At 64.4% G+C, this 18,120-nt stretch overlaps 1 protein-coding gene across 4 annotated transcripts in view; it reads left to right on the forward strand.

Annotated features, from left to right (window-relative positions):
- Positions 1-18,120, forward strand: part of ACOT7 (acyl-CoA thioesterase 7) — a 60,923-nt gene that overhangs the window by 29,375 nt on the left and 13,428 nt on the right. For all 4 annotated transcript variants that reach the window (XR_014794300.1, XR_014794301.1, XM_084875832.1 and 1 more), the window contains exons 3-7: positions 3,237-3,393; positions 5,989-6,080; positions 8,098-8,212; positions 9,792-9,878; positions 16,313-16,429. Coding sequence is in view for 2 of the 4 variants with exons in the window: in XM_084875832.1 (XP_084731958.1) it covers positions 3,237-3,393; positions 5,989-6,080; positions 8,098-8,212; positions 9,792-9,878; positions 16,313-16,429 (568 nt within the window). In the remaining 2 variants the exon portion in view is untranslated. The remainder of the gene's footprint in view (positions 1-3,236; positions 3,394-5,988; positions 6,081-8,097; positions 8,213-9,791; positions 9,879-16,312; positions 16,430-18,120) is intronic.

Genomic DNA, 18,120 nt, shown 5'->3' on the forward strand with positions numbered 1-18,120 from the left:
TGCACCACAGCCGTCACCTTGGGGCCAGCAGGAAGCGTGTGGCTCTGTGTGCCTGAGGGCCCCTCCCCTGGCCCAGGTAGCCTCCACTGTGCTGGGAAGAGGCAGATCCGTGTGTGTGTGTGTGTGTGTGTGTGTGTGGACATGGCCTGGGGCCTGGGCTCAGGGTGATGGGAGTGGCTGGGCGGGGAAGGAGGCTCCCTGCCTGGCTAGGAGTTTGCATGTACCCTGGTGCCCATGGAGTTCTGGGGCCAATCTGTCCCGTTCAGAGCGCGCCCTCTGGTGGCCATGGGGAGGAGAGCCTGAGCCTGAGCCTGAGCCTGGGGGGCTGAGGCTGGGATGGGGGCCAGGTGCCTGGCAGACCCTCCGAGGGAGACACTCAGGGTCCAGGACAGGCTGACAGGACAGGCTGGGAATTGGGGGAGGAGCCCCAGGACTGAGGCATGAGGAGGAGAGTGTGACGCCGCTGTCAGTGCTGTCTGTGTGGGCCTCACGGAGCCGAGACACAGCTGCCCTTACTGTCCCCACTGCCCAGGGCAGGAACGAACGCACAGGGAGGCCACAGAGGGAGGCAGTGGTTGGTCGAACCCGTGCCTTGAGCCCTGGCCCCTCCCCCACTTCCCTGGAGTGAGCTGGGCTGTGAGGGGAACAGCTTGGACATGTCGGCTTGGTGCTGCCTCTGGGCTGGGGTCCCAGGAGAGGGAGCTGCATCCAGGCTCAGGGGGGGCTGTGAGCCCAGGGCAGCTGCAGAGGCTGGGGCTGGGCTCTGAGGGGCTTTGCTGGGCTCTGGGTGGGACCGGGGACCCCCATTCACACCGCCTGGTGGTCTCACCCAGCCTGTGGCTTTCACAGTGTGAGGTTCCATCTCCAGGCCTGGCTCCCCCAGGTGCTTCATTGTCCCCTTGACCTTGAGGGCCCACAGACCCCCAGGCCCACCCAGGCTGCTGCTCCAGTCTCCCTCTGGGAGGCGGCCGCCGAGGTTCAGGCTCAGAGCCTGGAGCCTCTGCTGCCCCCTGTTCCCTTCCCGCAGGCATGTGCCCTCCCCGCGGGCATGTGCCCTCCCCGGGGGCAGGTTCCCTCCCCGCGGGCATGTCGGTCACTCTGGGCTCCACCCGCTGCATGTGCCCGCCTGCCAGGTCCCGGAAACAGCCGCTCCCAGTCAGGCCTCCTCACCTCACCACGGCCAGGGTCTGTCACAGGCGTGGAGGGATCCCGAGTGGCTGCCCACCTTCGTGTTTTAGTGGGAGATGACCAGGCTTAAGGTCTATGTGGCCTTCCCACTGGGAGCAGCAGGCCCGAGGCTCCCAGGTGCCCGCGCCGGCCTGCGTGCTCTGGACGGGTCTGTGCTGAGAGGGGCCATCCCACTGGTGCTCTGGTCCCGGGACGAGCACCAGTGCCCTTTGCTAGAGACCAGGCAGCTCTGGATGTGTGGGCTCAGTCTCCCGACGCCTCCAGAGAGGCCCCGGCCTGGGCCCTGCTCTCCCTCTGCCGGGTGCCCACCCTATGCCTTCACCGTCCCCTGTCTGAAGCTACCCCACCCCACACCACCCTCCTCAGAGCAGCCACGCCGTGTGGCGTTGCCTCCAACCAACACCAGGCCAGGGCATGACTCCTCCCTCCTCTGTCCACGCACCAGCGCCGGGCCTGCTCCGCAGATGCTGTGAGGAAGGCCCTGCCCTTGTAGCTGGAGACAAGCTCAGGTCTGTCCATGGCCCACGTGTGCGTGTGCGAGAAGCCAGCGGTCCCACTAAAGACACTGATGTGTGTGGCATCTGTGTGGCATATCCATGCCACAGGTAACCGCCCGCAGCTCTGCAAGCTGGCGCCTCATTCCTGCCCGCGCCTCTGAGCTGCTTTTCCAGCCTTCCGCCAGTGGGTGGTGCTGTAGCCACACAAACTTACTTCCCTGTGTTCCTTGCCATGCTGTGCTGCCAGGGGCTGCTGTGTGTGTGTGTGTCTGTGTCTGTGTCTGTGTGTGTTGTGTGTCTGTGTCTGTGTGTGAATGTGTGTGTACGTGTATGTGTGTGTGTGTCTGCTGTGTGTGTGTGTGTCTGCTGTGTGTGTGTGTGTGGGGGGGCGGAGTGGGGACAGCAGGCATGGCCCTTTTGCTGTCATCCTGATCCCTGCCTTGCTGAGGCCTGATGCAGGCCTCCACCTCCAGCCTCGCAGGGCCAGGGCCTGACGGGCCGGCTCCCCCTGTCCCCCAGTCAGACCCGCCCTCCCCCAGTCAGACCCGCCCTCCCCCAGTCAGACCCGCCCTCCCCAGTCAGACCCGCCCTCCCCCAGTCAGACCCGTGCTGCTGGCCGGCTCGTGGGTGGGCGGCTGCTCTCCCGTGGGGAGCCCGGCGCTCAGCGCTGAGTGGCCACGAGGACCCCCGGCCTCGATCGACGCAGGGTGTCCTTCGCATCGTGATGCAGGGCAGGGCCAGGCCAGGTGCTGCGGCTGTTGAGCGGTGCTGGGGACGGCACCGTGTCTGTCCGCCCACGCGGGACGCGGTCCCCACCTCAGAAAACCAGGCAAAGGATGCTCCGCACTGAATTACGTACAGTTAACGGGTGGGGTTCCGGTCCAGCCAGCCAGGGGCTCTGTCTGCCATGGCGAGTGGGAAAAGGCAATCCTGGAGAAGAGCGAGGGAGCCCCTCGTCCCAGGAGATGAGCTTCCTGTGGGGGAGGGGGCGTAGACCCTGTGGTCACCGGAGCGTCCGGGGGCTGGGCCTTCGGTTCCTCTTGAGCTTTGGGCATGAGGATGGGCTGCCGGTTGCCAGATGAAAGCACTTCCAGTAAAAGAACTGGTGCTGGGAGCTGTGTCCCCGGCAGGTCCTTCCCGCTGTTGAGAGAAGCAGGGCGTGAGTGTGCAGTTTAGGTTCACACAGTCATTCAGGGTGGAAGCTGCAGGACGGGTCCCGGCTCCGGAGCCAGTGAACCCCTGTTCTCAGGGAAGAGGCAGGACAGGAAGGTCCCCAAATAGGAGCGGCCATCCGTGGGGAGGAGCGGCTCCCTGTCTGCTCCCGAGTTTCCCACCCCAGCACGCGCGTCCTCTCACCGCCATCAGGCCAGTGACACGTGTTTCGTAGGAAAACTGGGAAAAGGAAATGCCGGGCGCAGCTCCACCATGCGGTTACGGCGCCATCTCCGGAGGGTCCGGGGCGCGTCTCCACCTCCCTGTGTCGCATTTGGGGGCAGTTTGGGGCGCATCTCGGGTGGGGCTCCGGCGGGCTGACGGGGTCCGGTCTTGCAGGAACGCTGCGTGGCCGTGCTGGCCCGGGTGGAGCGCACGGACTTCCTGTCGCCCATGTGCATCGGCGAGGTGGCGCACGTCAGCGCCGAGATCACCTACACCTCCAAGCACTCGGTGGAGGTGCAGGTGCACGTGATGTCCGAGAACATCCTCACAGGTGAGCGTGTGTGTGTGTGTGTGGCTGTGACGGCAGTGCGGGGGGAGGGGCTGGTCCTCGCACCCCCGCAAAGTGAGCAGGTGCCCTGCCCGGAGAGGGCACCGCCTGTGTGGGCAGCGAGCCCAGGTCTGAGCGGGGAGCCCTGCCCGCTCTGCCTCTGGCAGCTCATGCCAACCACAAGTGCCCTCCGCTCCCTCTGCTGCCTCTCCCCTGTGCCTCTTGCTCTCCCCCCTCCGCTGCCCCAAGAGGTTTAGGCTGGAGCTCACAGGGCAACCCTTGACTCTGGTTTGATCCGAATATTCTCTTCCTGGGTGTGGTAACCATGGAAACCGTTTTCATCCTCCCACTGGGCGCTGCAGGGGAGCGTGGCTGTGGTTCTAACTGGCACCGGCTGCTTTTTATAGCCCGGCTGCTGCCGAGAACACGGCCCCTCCATCCCCGGCTGCTCACCCCCCCCCCGCCCCCCGCCCCGCGCCCGCACCCAGGCATCGGAGAGCCGAGCCCCTCCCGTTCTGGAGGAGGCGCTGCCTGGGCCTCGCCCTCCTCCCACCGCCCCCCCTCGCTGAGGCTGCCCGCGGCGCTGGGCTCAGAGCTCAGGGCGGGGCAGGAGGCTGCGCCCAGGGCAGCAGCCCCGGGGGCACTGTGACATGGTGGCTCGGCCAGCCCGGCCACAGTGAGCGCCGGACACTCCCGCTGAGCCAGGGCCCAGTGGCCCAGCCCGACAGGCAGGCGGCTCTGCCTCACAGGAACCTTTTCTGTGGGTCCCAGCGGTGGCACGGAGCCCGCGCTGGCGTGAGGGCAGAGTGGGCGAGGAGACAGCCCTGCCTGAGGAGGGTGCCACCTCCCTGAGCGCCCGCTCCCGTCTCCGACCTGCAGATGGCACTCAGGCCCGGAGCTGCCCGCAGAGGAGAGCGAGGGCCTCTCAGCCAGGCCGGCACTGCCAGCTCTCCGAGCCTCTTGCCCTGGACCTGCTAGAGAGCCGCCCCTGCTTATGCCCGCCTGGGCCCCCGTGTTTGGGTCGGGCTGCATCTCTTTTCTGGGACCCTGGTCTCCCAAGGCCTCCCTGGCTGGATGTGCCCCCTGGGTGTGAGCCCTCTGGGGACCGGGCAGTGGCCGCCCGTCCCCCGCAGCCCCCGAAGCCCAGCATGGTGCCCGGCCCCCAGGAACTCCGCCAGGGCGGTGAGCTCTGACAGGTGGGGAAACTGAGGCAGGCAGGCAGAATGGGAGCTGTTTGATCTCTGTTTCTCACCCCGTCCTGTGTCCCTCCCCCTGGGCGCTGCCTGTCGGAGGCGCTGGAGCGGCGCACCCCGGCGGGCGGGCGGCGGCGGCTCTCCGTCGCGGCTCCTGTCACAACATCCGGCTCCCGGGTGACGGCCGTGGGCTCTCCGGAAAGGAGCTGGGCGGGAGCGCCTCGGATTCTGACACAGACGTTTCTGACGCTGCGGCTGCTTTGATGGTTTCAGTAAATGATGGGAAAAGTGCAATTAGTGTGTTTTGCCTCATTTGCTCCATGGTGCTCATTTGGGTCTAGAAGAGGGCCACTCGGGTTTCCATGGAAACCAGCTTGTCAGGCGGGCGCTAGCTGAGTCAGACAGGAAGTCTTTATTCCCAAAAGCAGGCTGTCAGATTCACTTTCCGTCCAAGTGCAGGGACAAGATTCCCCTGTTCCCTGTGGCTCCCGCACGCCGACCTGCGTCCCGGTGCTGTGGCCTCTCTCTCTCTCTCTCTCTCTCTCTCTCTCTCTCTCGTTCTAATGGATCTAATCAACCCCCTCGGGCGCTGCTGGTCCAGGGCAGGAAGCCGCAGCCCCGGACTCACCTGGGGGAGGCGGGTCCGGAGGAACTGTGAGGAGTGAGCGCCTGGAGGGCCCCGAGGCACCGCTGGGCTGCTCCCCGCTGCCTCTCCCTTCGCTGGGTCTCCCGCGGAGAGGCGATTAAAACAACGTATTGCTTTCAGAGAGGAGGGGAGAGGGAGCAGGAGAGAAACATCAGTGATGAGAGAGAATCACTGACTGGCTGCCTCCTGCATGCCCTCTCCTGGGGATGGAACCCACAACCCAGGCCTGTGCTCTGTCCAGGAACAGATCGATGCTCAACCACTGAGCCACCCCAGCCAAGCATAAGAGGCAATTTTTAAAAAGGCATCCTTGCAAATACTTCCCTGAAATTGCTGGGACCCGGGAGGCCTGGGTCTGAACTCTGAATGGCACTGAGTTGCTGTGTGACCCTGGGCAAACGCGTTGACCTCTCTGAGCATCAGGCTCCTCCTGTACAAGAGAGGGGGTAGGCCAAGTGGTTTCTTTTGGCCCGAGTTTCTCGGCAATGGGCAGCCCCACTCTGCCCTCTGTTTACCCCCTTCAGACAGCCTGTCTGGGGCCTCCGTGTGAGCAAGTGCCAGAAAGCTGACAGGCCCCTCTCGTCCCCCCACACACACACTCGTAAACCAGGTGATCTGGAGTCTTCCCAGCAGCCTTTGCGAGCGGCAGGATTGTGGGGAGGGTCCCCTTGCTGGGGTCTTCGCCTGCACCTCAGGGCTGAGGGCCTGGGGTCAGGGGTCAGGCAGTGGCGCCCTCACCCGTGGCTTTCTTCTCCGAAGGCACCAAAAAGCTGACCAACAAGGCCACGCTGTGGTACGTGCCCCTGTCGCTGAAGAACGTGGACAAGGTCCTGGAGGTGCCCCCGGTGGTGGTAAGGAGGCCCTGCGTTTCTCAGGGGCAGATGGCCGGCGTCCGGGAGGGCCCGGGGCGGGAGGGTGGCCCTGTCTCCGCGGTTTCCTTCAGGCTGGGGGTGTGAGGGTGACGGGCCTGACCCGGGCCCTCCTCCCAGGCCCTTTATCCCACCCTGACCAGACAGCAGGCCGGTGACGGCCATGCCTGGTGAGGGCTCCTTCCGCCTGTTGACCTTAGACAGACAGACAGACAGACAGACAGCTGGACATTGCTCCCCAAACTGGTTTACTCAGGAACAGCAAACAGTGGCCATTTGGGACATACAGTCTAAAGGGGAGCCCCCCACAGTCCGAGAACAAAGGAGAGGCGGGCTCTTATGGGGGGGGAGCGGGGGGAACGGGGGGCTGCTGTAAACAATCCACTGGGGGAACTGGGAGTCCACAGTGTGGCTGCTGCTCGTTGGCTGAGTGGCTGCAGGCGAGGAGAAGCCCCCTCCTGCGGGAGCGGAGGGTGGACAGGGCTCCTGTTGGAGGTGCGAGTATCTCCCCTCCCATGTGGGGGGAGGGGGAGCGGAAGGCAGGGAGCCTCCACCTCCAATGCCACGAGGTTTCTGTTCCCAGATCTCCACACACCTGCCCCGGCAGCCTGCCCCCAGTCCCTCTGCCCCAGCACCTGGGGGTGAGACAGCCCCGGGCTTCTCGGTGGCTGCCGTGGGCAGACGCAGCTGTGCACGGAGAGTCTTCGTCATGTCTGTTCCTGGGCCCCCGGGGTGGGCAGGGCCAGTGGGCAGCTCGGGGTCCTTCCCACAATTACTCCCTCTCCTCCTCCTCCTGTAACTCCGTGTCCCTGGACGTTCCCGCGAGGAGAAAGCAGGGCTAGAGGCAGACAGAGCTGGGCCCTCGTGGCACCTGCCCCCGCACGGCCGCTTCCTCCCTGCCGTGAGTGTCTGTAGAGCATGTTTTTAAAATAACGAAACGAACTAGACAGTACTGACCCCTGGCATTCCTGGGCTGTGGCCACATCACTCCAGTCCCTGCCTCCGTTGTCACATGGCCCTTCGTGTGTGTGTGAGAGTCTCCTTATTTCTCATGCAAACACGAGTCCTTTGACTCAGGCCCATGTGCTCTGGTGTGAGCTCCGCTCATACACCGCGCAGACCCTGTTCCAGTCAGGCCACCGCAGGGTCCAGGTGGACGGGAATGTGCCGACGCTGCAGCCGGAGCCCGCCCTCCGCCCCTCCCGCCTCCTGCTGCCGGGCTGGGCTCGAGCCTCCCAGGCGGAGCTCCTCATCCTCCTGCTGCACTAACGGGCCCTGGGACCAGGAGCCAGGAGAGCCGGAGGCGCAGGGACTGCCTTGGCAGAGATGGTGTTCCCGCCTCGCTTTCCCTTCCCCACGAAGCCCTTGGCGCTGCATTAGCCACATCACGTGTCACCATCCCAACCCAGTTGTTTTTACTGACAACTTCAGATGCCACAGAATTTGTTATGTTGATAAGCAAGCGGGGGAAGTACTGTTCCTTTCTTTAGACTGCTGTCAGGTTTAAAGCACATAGAGCTGTTACACACCGGGGGCGGAAAGAGTCCTGGGCCGGATGTGATGGGGGACACGGCGGCCTGAGCTCTCTCCGTCTCTGTGACGTTGTCGTTCACACACACGTGTGCTGTCAGAGGAGGGGAGCCGGGGAGAGGAGGGAGGGCTGGTGGCGGCCGCTGACCCCTGTGCTGTCAGAGGAGGGGAGCCGGGGAGAGGAGGGAGGGCTGGCGGCGGCCGCTGACCCCTGTGCTGTCAGAGGAGGGGAGCCGGGGAGAGGAGGGAGGGCTGGCGGCGGCCGCTGACCCCTGTGCTGTCAGAGGAGGGGAGCCGGGGAGAGGAGGGAGGGCTGGCGGCGGCCGCTGACCCCTGTGCTGTCAGAGGAGGGGAGCCGGGGAGAGGAGGGAGGGCTGGTGGCAGCCGCTGACCCCTGTGCTGTCAGAGGAGGGGAGCCGGGGAGAGGAGGGAGGGCTGGCGGCGGCTGCTGACCCTGTCCGCCCCGCAGTACTCACGGCAGGAGCAGGAGGAGGAGGGCCGCCGGCGCTACGAGGCCCAGAAGCTGGAGCGCATGGAGACCAAGTGGAGGAACGGGGACATCGTGCAGCCCGGCCTGAACCCAGGTACCGGGCTCCGGGGCTGTGGCTGTCGCCCGCCGGCAGTGAGCGTCCTCCTGGGGTTAGTGTGCCACCCCGAGCCCTTCCCACACGTGTGTGTTGTCACACATGCAGCTGGGGTGACCGGGGGGCCAGGCAAGTCCCCAGAGGCCTCCGGCCGTGGTCCCGTAGGAGAAGCTTCGGCCGAGCATGGCCGGGGCCTGTGAGCCCACATGGGCTCCCCTGCCCACCCAGGAACTGGCTCCGTGTGTGTGTGTGTGTGTATGTCTGTGTGTGTGTGTGTCTGTGTGTGTGTGTGTATAAGTGTGTGTGTGTGTGTGTGTGTGTGAGTGATTCCCACCGGGGAACAGTGACAGCAGCTCCCTCACGTCGGGGACAGAGCTCTGGGCCGCAGCCTTCCTTCCTGTCCCTCCTCCTTCCCGTCCAGGCGGCCCTGCTTTAACAGACCGTCCACCGCACCAAAGTAGGTCATGGTGTCCCCTCCAGCCTCTGCGCCCCGAGTCCTTACAGCCCCTGCTGCACAGACGCCCTCAGGGTGGGGCCGTGTGTGGCTGCTCTCCTGTCCTTCCTGTCCTTCTGGGCGGGACCGAGCCAACAGGTGGGCCCACACATGGCCAAGGGCCAGGCCCTGAGAACGGGTCGGCCTAGCGCCGGCTGGGCTCTCTGATGGTCCGGGCAGCCTCCTGGCTCCTTGGGCTGTGCCCTTTCGCCCGGTCGCCGGGCAGGGTCTGGGCACCTGCAGCCCCTGAGGCTGGAGGTGGGTGTGGCACTGGGTGCCCCTCACCTGCAGGGACTGTCACCGCCCCTCACAACACACGTGACATTGGAACTGGGCCTCGCAGAGCCCTGGCCTTTCCTTGGGCCGCGGGTGCCATGTTGTCCTGAGGCCCAGCATGCCCGCCGCCAGCCCAGCTGTCTGGACACCCTGAGGCCGAGGCCACAGGCGTCTGCACTGACCACTGTCCCAGGGACACCGATGCCTTTCCCAGGACCTTTGATGATACCCACACCCCCTGGTGGAGTTGCCCGCACTCGAGGACCCCTCTGCCCACGGGCAGAAGGCAGGCTGGACGGGAAGCTGCCAACGGGGCCTCTCGGGCGGGCCTCTGCCTCTGCCCCGGCTCCTGGCTCAGCGATGCTGGTCTTCCCGCCCGAGGCCTCCCAGGCCAGGTGGTGCGGGGTGAGTGGAAGCTGCCACGTTTGGGAGTCACACACAGATTCCTGAAAGACTGTTGGCGCCGTTACAATCCCGCAGTGAGCCAGGCGGCGAGCATCCTGCCAGAGTCACATGCAGCCCTGGGCACACGCCGCCAGGGGCTCAGTGGCCGCCTGAGGCCGGGGCAGGGCCTTGCGGGGACACTCCCCCGAGGGTGACGTCATGGCCGCTAACGGAGCGGCTGATCAGTCCTCGAAAGCCTGCCCCTGTGCCAACGGCAGCTTGTTCTGCGGCCACAGTTTTCCTCGGAGACCCCAGGTCTAAGCCTCGGTCAGCCCCGGGGACCCTGCCACGCTGGGTGTGGCGGCCCGGTCACACGTCCGGCCGCGGCCTGTCTGTCCCAGCCTGACCTGCCTCCTTCCATTCCAGAGCCGAACACAGTCAGCTACAGCCAGTCCAGCCTGATCCACCTGGTGGGGCCTTCGGACTGCACGCTGCACGGCTTTGTGCACGGAGGTAAGGGTCCCGGGCTGTCGCCGTCCTTCCCGCCCGCTCGCCAGGCCCTGCGGACCCCGGGAAGTCACGCTGTCTGACCAGTCAGGCTCTTCGTTCAGGGAAGCGCACATGCAGACTTAGGAGTTGCATAGCAAGCACTGAGCACTGTTGGTGCCTGCTTGTAGGATTGGGAGTGAAAGTCAGATGGAAGTGTCCTAACAGAGTTAGCCCACCCGGAGCTCAGCCAGCAGCTGGCGGGCCTTGAGGGGACGCCCAGTCCTCAGGAGTAGAGTCAGGACGCCCTAGCTGAGTGGCCAATGAGAGCCGTTCCTGCTGCTGACGTTTGCATTTATGTTTCCCTCTGGTCAGATTCCAGCTCAAACAACACACGCCTTGAAGCTCCTAGCTGGGGGAACACGGCGGGAACACAAGAGGACTTATTAGACCCAGGTTCTCGGAGGGAACTTGTTACTTGAATAATGTGTAATTACTTTTTGTGATTTAGGGAAAATTTAAGTATCACATCAAGCTCCTAAGTTAATGGGTATTATCATTTCAGATGGCATTAAAGAAAACTTTAAAAAACAAGCTTATTTAAGGAAAAGCATAAGGGGATCAGGAAGTGACACAGACAATGGCGGAATGTGGCGTGGTGTGTGGGTGCCGGAAGCTGGGCTGCTCGGGTGTCCGGAGCTAGTCCTGCTTCCCAGGCAGAATGGGCACTTGTTCATCTGCCCTTTCATTTCCACCTGCCCGGAACGCTGGGCTTTCCTTTCTTCTCCTCTCGGAAAACTCCTATTCATCCTTCAAAACCCAGCACAAATGGCCCCATGCTGCAGGAGTGCATTGATATTTATCTTATTCATCGTATTGGCTCCCGGGCCTCGCGTAGTGAGAGAGGCACATGCGCTCGGGTTGCTCCATGAATGAGAGGTGAGCTGGGAAAATGGGCCCTGGGCCTGTCAGAATCGAGGATGGCCCTGACTTGGTGTATTTCTAAAGGTCATTTCCTTTTAACGGATCCTCTTGTCTACTTTTTCCATGTTGTGATTGCTTTCCTCTTCCAACGAGGTGCTGGCTGTGGTGCCCTGAGCTCTGGTCTGGGCAGCTGTCTGTTATAACCAACAGTTCTTCCCAGGCCCATGGATGTTGTGACAATCAGAGGGCCTTTCTGCTGGGCGCAGTATGGCTCTCAGTTACTCCCCTGGGAGTGGGCCTCCCCTCCCCCCTAACCATCAGAAGCCCCTGCTTCTGGGACTCAGAGAACCAGCCTGCAGCCCCGCGAGCGCCAGTGGCCAGACCGGGCGGAACTCGGGGCTGGAATTGCTATGTCGCCCACACATTGGGTGTTCACACGAGTGGCATCTCTGCCATCGCACGTGCTGGTGCAGAGGCCACGCCCAGCTGTCTCTGCTCCCTGCAGGCGCAGTGAGTGCCGGCGGGGAGACCTGCCGGGACCCGGGCCGCAGCTCCCGGAGCTCCTGTCCCCCACAGCGCCCAGGCTGCGCCATGTGATCCAGGAATGCTGGCTCCTGTGGTTTAAGAAGTGTGTGCGCTGCCAGCTCCATACGGCCTCATCTTCCCGAGTCTGTCGTCTGGCACGTGGCCACTGATTCCACAGGAGCAGGGGCGAGGCAGGCACACACAGGTGTTGGCAGTGCTGCGTGGCTGGAAATCACAGGTGCCAGCTTGGCTCTGGCGTCTGCCCTCTGGGTGAACTGGGCGGGGTTCCCTCCTCCTCTGAGGGCGCTGGGCCCTGGCTCTCAGCTCCTCAAGGCCGCGTCCCTCTGCTCCCTCCCCGGAGCTGCAGGGCTGAGGGACCGGGCATGAGGGTGGGCTAGGCACATGCAGCAGTCCACACCCACAGGTTCACCCAGACCCCATCCCCCATGACACACGCCCTGAGGATGGGACTCAGTTGAACATGAGAAACGCATCCGAGGCCTGGGAGGACCTTCCCCGAGCCCAGGAGCGAGGCAGCCCCCCCCCCCTCCCCGGGAGGCACTGTTGTGGCTACTTAGCCGCTGCAGCCAAACAAGAGGGAGCATTGCCAGGCACAGGGATTGGCAGACAGGAGCAAGGCTGTCTGCCTTCGCAGATGGCACACACACCCGGAGAACCGGGTCCCGGTGTAAAATTAACTCAGATAATGCGAGAATCCAGCAAGGTAGCAGCCTGCGGGGTGAATAATACTTAAAATAACTCGCCTGAAATAGACAAACCGTTTTTTCTCGTCTTTGTTTGTAGGTATGTTTGTTTTCAAATGTGCTTTTATGTCGTACATTTTAACTGTCTCATGAAACGTCACTTCGGTCATTTGGTAAAAGGTGGGGTTTGCCGTGGTGTCTGTGCCGGGTTCACTGTCTTGAGCGTCCGCTCTGCTGTGGCCCCGGGCTGCCCTTGGCCCCGGGCTTCCCTCTGGCTCCCCGGCCTGGCCTCCTGGCTGTGCCCACGGGGCGGGCAGTCCCTGCGCGGGGCCAGCTGAGGACGCGCGGAGACACGCTCACTCCCAAGTCCGGTGGCCTGGCCGGCCCCGCGGGGCGGGGGGGCTTCCTGGGGGTTGGCCCTGTGGACTCCAATGTCAGTGGAATTCCCCCTCCTGAGCTTTCTCAGCCTTGGCTATTTCTTCGGCACGTCATTTTCTATTTTAAATTATTTTAAACCCCAGTGTTCTATGGAACTGGTCCAGATGGCTTCTGACAGAACACAGCTGCTCCTCCCCCCTCCTCCAGCAAGCCTCTCCCCTGCGCGGGGGCTCCGGCCTGGGCCTCTCCTGTCAGAAATCCCAGCTGCTGCCACGTCCACAGCCAGCGCCGGGCCACAGCAGCCGTGGTGACACGGGGTGGGCGGTGCTGCTGAGCTCAGTGTGGCCGTGTGTGCCCGCCCCGCCCCGCCAGCCACGCTATAGATGCTCCACACACAGCCATGTGCCAGGCGGGGTGGTGCCCCTGCCCCCGCCCCGTGGTCCCCACCGATCCCCGGCAGGTCCTCACGACCACATACAGGCTGTGCATGCTGAGCCCTCAGCCCTACCACCCGCCTGCCTCCCCACCCTCACTGCGTCCTGGTCCCACCTGGGGACTCCCCGCCCTGACCCCCACAGCCAGGTCAGTGTTGCTCCCACACCACGGCCTCCCTTTAGTCACCTGTGACTCTGTTTCCCTGAACGTGCCCACGGCTTTTCTGCTTCCGCCGCTCCACCCAAGCCCCACTGCCCCGGTGCCTCTGGGCACCCCCAGCCGAGTCACCTCCCTCCTCCCTCCTCCCTCCCCCCTCCTCCCCATGACCGCCATTCTCCTCGCACGCGTTGGGCCTGCCGGCCTCACAGACTTCCCGCTGTTGACGGTGTGAGGTTAGAAACCTACCATCCTCACCGCACTGCCTGTCAGTTGCCCAAAGTCATCTCTGTTAACCACCTCCATGTCCTCTGCCCTCGTTCGGGCACAGAGGTGCCCGCAGGTCCGTGTGCAGCTGGGAGGGAGGCCAGAGGTCTCCGGAGGCGGCTGTCCCTCCGGCCCCTGGAGTGACCCGCCGGTCACCGCGGGGCTCGTCGCCATGGCTGCACTTACTGCGTTCCCTTCACCTCCGAGGCGGCCCACACTCCGGCCAGAATTAGCGTGGGGTGGGGTGGGGGGGGGCAGGGCAGGTCGCCGCCAGCCAGCGGGCCGGGAGGGAAGAGCCTCCATAGGCCCCTCAGTGCGGTGGAGGTACGGTTAGCTGTCGGCTGTGAGGCCCGGAACCCTTTGGTGCCGTGTCTGTCCATATGTCTGGCCACGCAGGCTTGTTTTCTTCCCGTGACCGGGGAGCGCAGCGCCCGGCCGCAGGCCTGCGCCTCCGCCGCCAGTTCCCGCGGCCAACGGGCGATCCGGTGGGTTCCAGGGCTCATCCCACGGAGGGCTTCTGTCACACGTGGTGCCGGCCTGGGTGCGGGCCTGGGTGCGGGGCCTGGGTGCCGGCCTGGGTGCGGGGCCTGGGTGTGGGGCCTGGGTGTGGGGCCTGGGTGCTGGCCCGGGGCTGCTCACGGCTCCCGCCCCCCTGGACTCACAGCCGCGCTCTGGCACCCTCGGCCCTGCGTGTTCTCAGTAACAGCGATGCCCCCTGTAAATGGGCGGCACCCCAGCTCCCAGGGCTGGTTCTGACTCCTCCCCTCAGCCCTCAGTCCTCACTGGGCTGCCTCCAGGAACAGAGGGTCCTTGTGCTTTCTGTCCTGAACGTCCATTCCAACCCCGTGTTTCTTCCTTTCCCCTCCCCGCCTCCTTCCTGCCTAGTAGACCCCCAGTCCATGGCGCCTCCTGGTGGCTGGAGCTGCCGCGCAGGCTGTTGCCTTCCCGCACTCCGTGTGCTGCCCACACACATGGCCACGGGCTCGAGGTCCATTTCTGTGGTCGCAGACAGGAAAGCCGCCCGAGCCCGTCTCGCTGCCTGTGCCCTGTGCCCTCGCCCCACGCTGCCCACGGAGCTCTGTGGGGCCTCTGGGCCTCCGGCTCCCGCTGTGATACACGGAGCAGCGCCATGCCGCCCCGCGGCTGCCCGGCGGGCCTCCCCCTCCCCCTCCGGCAGGCCCACTGCGCCCTGCAGAGGGGCCCGGGCCTGAGCTGGCTGTCGGTGGGGAGAGTGGGGATGCTGGCCCTTCACCATCCCGCCGGCCGAGCGCGTGGTCCTCAGCGGCTCCTTCCGTGGGAGCCGTGGCAGTGGAAGCCTGTTTTTTTGTGTGTGTTTTTTTAATATATATATTTTATTGTGTCTTTTTTACAGAAAAGAAGGGAAAGGGATAGAGGGTTAGAAACATTGATGAGAACATCGATCAATTGTGGAAGCCTATTTTTTTTAAGTCAAAGACACACATTGAAAACACCCTTTGATCTGGAAATGCTCAGAGGTGCGAACGCGGTGAGGAGAGCAGCCGCCGCCTCCCCGTTGCTGGGCAGCGGCGGCTCCCGCTGCCTGTGAGGCTCTGCGCCCGCCGCCGGCCCGGGAGCACGGGCTCCGGGCTCCGTGACGGGGTCTGTCCCCACCGGGAAGAGGTGGCACAGATCCGATGTCTGAAAACTGGCAGTTCCTCAAAGCTTGCCGAGCCCAGGCTGGAGGCTCGGCCTCGTCCCAGGGGTGGGGGTGGGGGGTGAGCAGTGGGCATTTGTCTGCCAGGCCCCTCCCAGCCCCCCTGGGAGCCCGCTTTCCCGGGGGGGGGGGCAGGGGCTGGCTCTGCCCTGACCGGAACCTCTGTCCTGGGTGGCTGTGGGCTGATCAGTGCCCTTTGCTGCTTTCCTAGGGCAGCAGTCTCAGCTCACCGAAGGGCGTGTTGAGGTGAATAAGAAGCGCGCACTGCTGAGCTGTGCTGGGTGCAAGGCGGGGTCGGGCGCCAGCAGGTGTGCTGTCGGGCTTCTGTCAAACACGGGCGGGAGAGCACCTGCCGCCTGCCTTTCTGGCTGTGGTTCTGGAAGAGCTTCAGGAGGTGGAACTCACAGACCTTCCAAGTCACACTGCACGTCACTGGTTTTAGTGCAGTCACTGCGCTGCCCCCACAGCCGCTTAGAACATCGTCATGTCCCCACAGAGACACTCGTACCCACTACCCACTCCCTCCGCACTACCTCGTCCCCCAGCCCCGACACCACGGATCCACTTCCTGTCTCTGGACCTGCCTGTCCCGGGCACTTCGCAGACATGCAGTCACGCGGCGTCTGGCCTTTGTGCCTGGCTTCTCTCACTCAGCATCGTGTGTTCAGGTTCATCCGTGTTGTAGCGTGTCGGTTCTTGTCTGCTGGCTCAGTCCTTTGTCCCCACGTCAGTGGGGTCATCCCTGTCAGGCTGTGTGAAGCCGTCACTCGATCTGCACGCAGGTGCCGTGCTTCCCGTTCTCGGGCGCTGCCTCGTGGGGAGGGAACAGCCTCTGGGACTCCCCCGCGCCTCCCCGTGGCTGCAGCGGCTCCACTGTCCATCCCCAGCAGCTCGAGGGGTCACTCCACCGCACCTCCCAGCACTCGGCCCCCCGGAAGGAAACCCTCCTGGCAGGGGATGTCTGGAGAGGGCGGGAAAAGGGACTGGCTTTGGAATTGACCTAGAACCTCAGCTGGGTAGTTATCAGAGGCTCCTGAAGGCCCAGCTGGTGTAGCTCAGTGGTTGAGCATCGTCCCAAGTTCCATTCCTAGTTGGGGCACTTGCCCAGTTGCAGACTGGATCTCCAGTAGGGGGCATGCAGGAGGCAGCCCATCGATGTTCCTCTCTCATCAGTGTTTTTATCTTGCTCTCCCTCTCCCTTCCTCTCTTTGTAAAATCAATAAAAACATTTAAAAGCAATCTTATAAAGCTCCTGAGGAAGCTTCACGGTCCCTGCCCCCACCCGTGCGGCCCCCGCGCCGTGCAGCCCCCGCGGGGGGAGGGGAGGGCTCCGTGTTCACACGTGTTCCGGGGGGAGCAGTCCTGCCCGGCTCACCGCCACGCGCCTCTCCCCGCAGGCGTCACCATGAAGCTCATGGACGAGGTGGCCGGCATCGTGGCCGCGCGGCACTGCAAGACCAACATCGTCACCGCCTCTGTGGACGCCATCAACTTCCACGACAAGATCAGGAAAGGTAACGCTGCCTCAGGGCCTGTCCGGCGCCTTCGCTTCTGCTTCCCCCAGAGCGGCCCGGCCAGGTCTGCCATCCGCCCGGAGGCAGGCGGCCAGCCTCCGCTCCGCCCGCTCTGTGCGGGGGCAGCTCTGAGCCCAGGGTTCGCCGAACAACTCCTCCGTCCGGTGAACCCGTCCCTCCGGTGGGGGGAGCCCTCGTCCCGCTGGAGCGGCAGGAGCTCGGCTCTTAAAGCGCCACCCGAGGAGGCGGCGGAGATGTGGGCTTCCTGTGGCCTGGCCCTCAGCCCGCATCGGAGGAGCAGGCGCCGGTGGGTGAGCGGCAGGGCCGGTGCAGAGGAGCCCAGGGCAGTGCTGGCCGTGCTGGACACCAGTGCGGCCCAGTGACCGGCCGGGAAGCTTGTTGGTCTCGGCCTCCATGTGGCTGTGCGGGCAGGTCCCCGGCCCGGCTCACGTGCTGCATGAAGGTGAGCAGCGAGTGTCCCCCCCGACACGTGGCCGTTCTGTCCTATGTCTCCTGGGGTGAGGCCTGCACCCCCAGAAGGAGCCTCACGGGTTCAGGGGGGTCAGGCTGCGTTGATTTGAAAGAGCCTCACCGCGAAAGCAGCCCGTGGGCGGAGCGAGGCCTTGTCCGAGCCGCGGAGGCCTCCCGACCCTGGGTGCTCGCCCTGCACACGCCTGGCACCTGAGCCTGGGGGGCACTAGGGTGGCGACGGGAAGGGCAGAGGTCTCCTCCCCTGTCTGGCGGCATCGAGAGCGAGTTAGGCTGCTTCCTGGGACTCGGGGCTTCCGGAAAGGAATCTGCCCCGAGCGAGCGAGCCTGGTCCTCGGCTCGTCCTCCGTGGCCACGGGGGCGCGGTGACCGCGGGAAGGGTCCACGCCGCTCTGTCCGGAACCACTCCCCGGGGGAGTACGGGACCGGACTTCAGGCTCCACAGGACCACCGGGGACTCGTCAGAGGAGCCTTGTCTGGGGATCAGCTCAGCGGCCTGGGCACGGGCAGCCGGCGTGGGGCCTGGTACAGACTCCCGTTTCTCAGAGCTCCTCTTGTCCAAACGCGGGGGAAGGGTCTTTTCTGACGGCAGCCAGATGGCTGGCAGATTCCCCCAAGGAAGGGTCCCTGCAGACGCTGAGGGGGAGGTGGGGCTGGCCCCCGGGTCCTCGGGGAGCAGGGCCGTCTGTTTCTCGGGCCGTGGCGTGTTCTGGCAGAAGGAATTGGGGCAGAGCTAACATGGCAGCGGACCCGCCTGTTTCTGGGCATTGTCCAGGGCCGGGGGGCCTGTCACGCCGTGTTTGTTGTGTCCTCGAGGGACGGCCCAGAGGGGTGGGCTCTGGTCTGCACCACAGCTCTGTTCTCGGTCACATCCACAGTCACATCCACAGTCACGTCCACGTGGAGGGCTCAGCGCTGGCAGTGCCCCGGCCGTGCCGCCTCAGACACAGAATTGTGCATTTGTATCCGGTTCCACGGGCCGAGGCCTCCATCCCCTCTTCCCTCCCACACACACGTCCTGCGCTCCTACAGGCACCTGCTCCGTTTCTGCATTTGTTAATGGAGCCGCTAACATGCCAAGGCAGTGGGCAGAGCGGGCGAGGAGAAAGCAGGGCCCTGAGGTGTGGTGGTTTGGAAGCGGGAACCTAAAGCTGCGTTTTCTTGTGGAGAATGGTCTCTGCAGACGGGAACGCAGAGCCTTC

This window comes from Pipistrellus hanaki (assembly GCF_964339955.1).
Source record: "Pipistrellus hanaki genome assembly, chromosome: 2".
Lineage (NCBI taxonomy): Eukaryota > Metazoa > Chordata > Mammalia > Chiroptera > Vespertilionidae > Pipistrellus > Pipistrellus hanaki.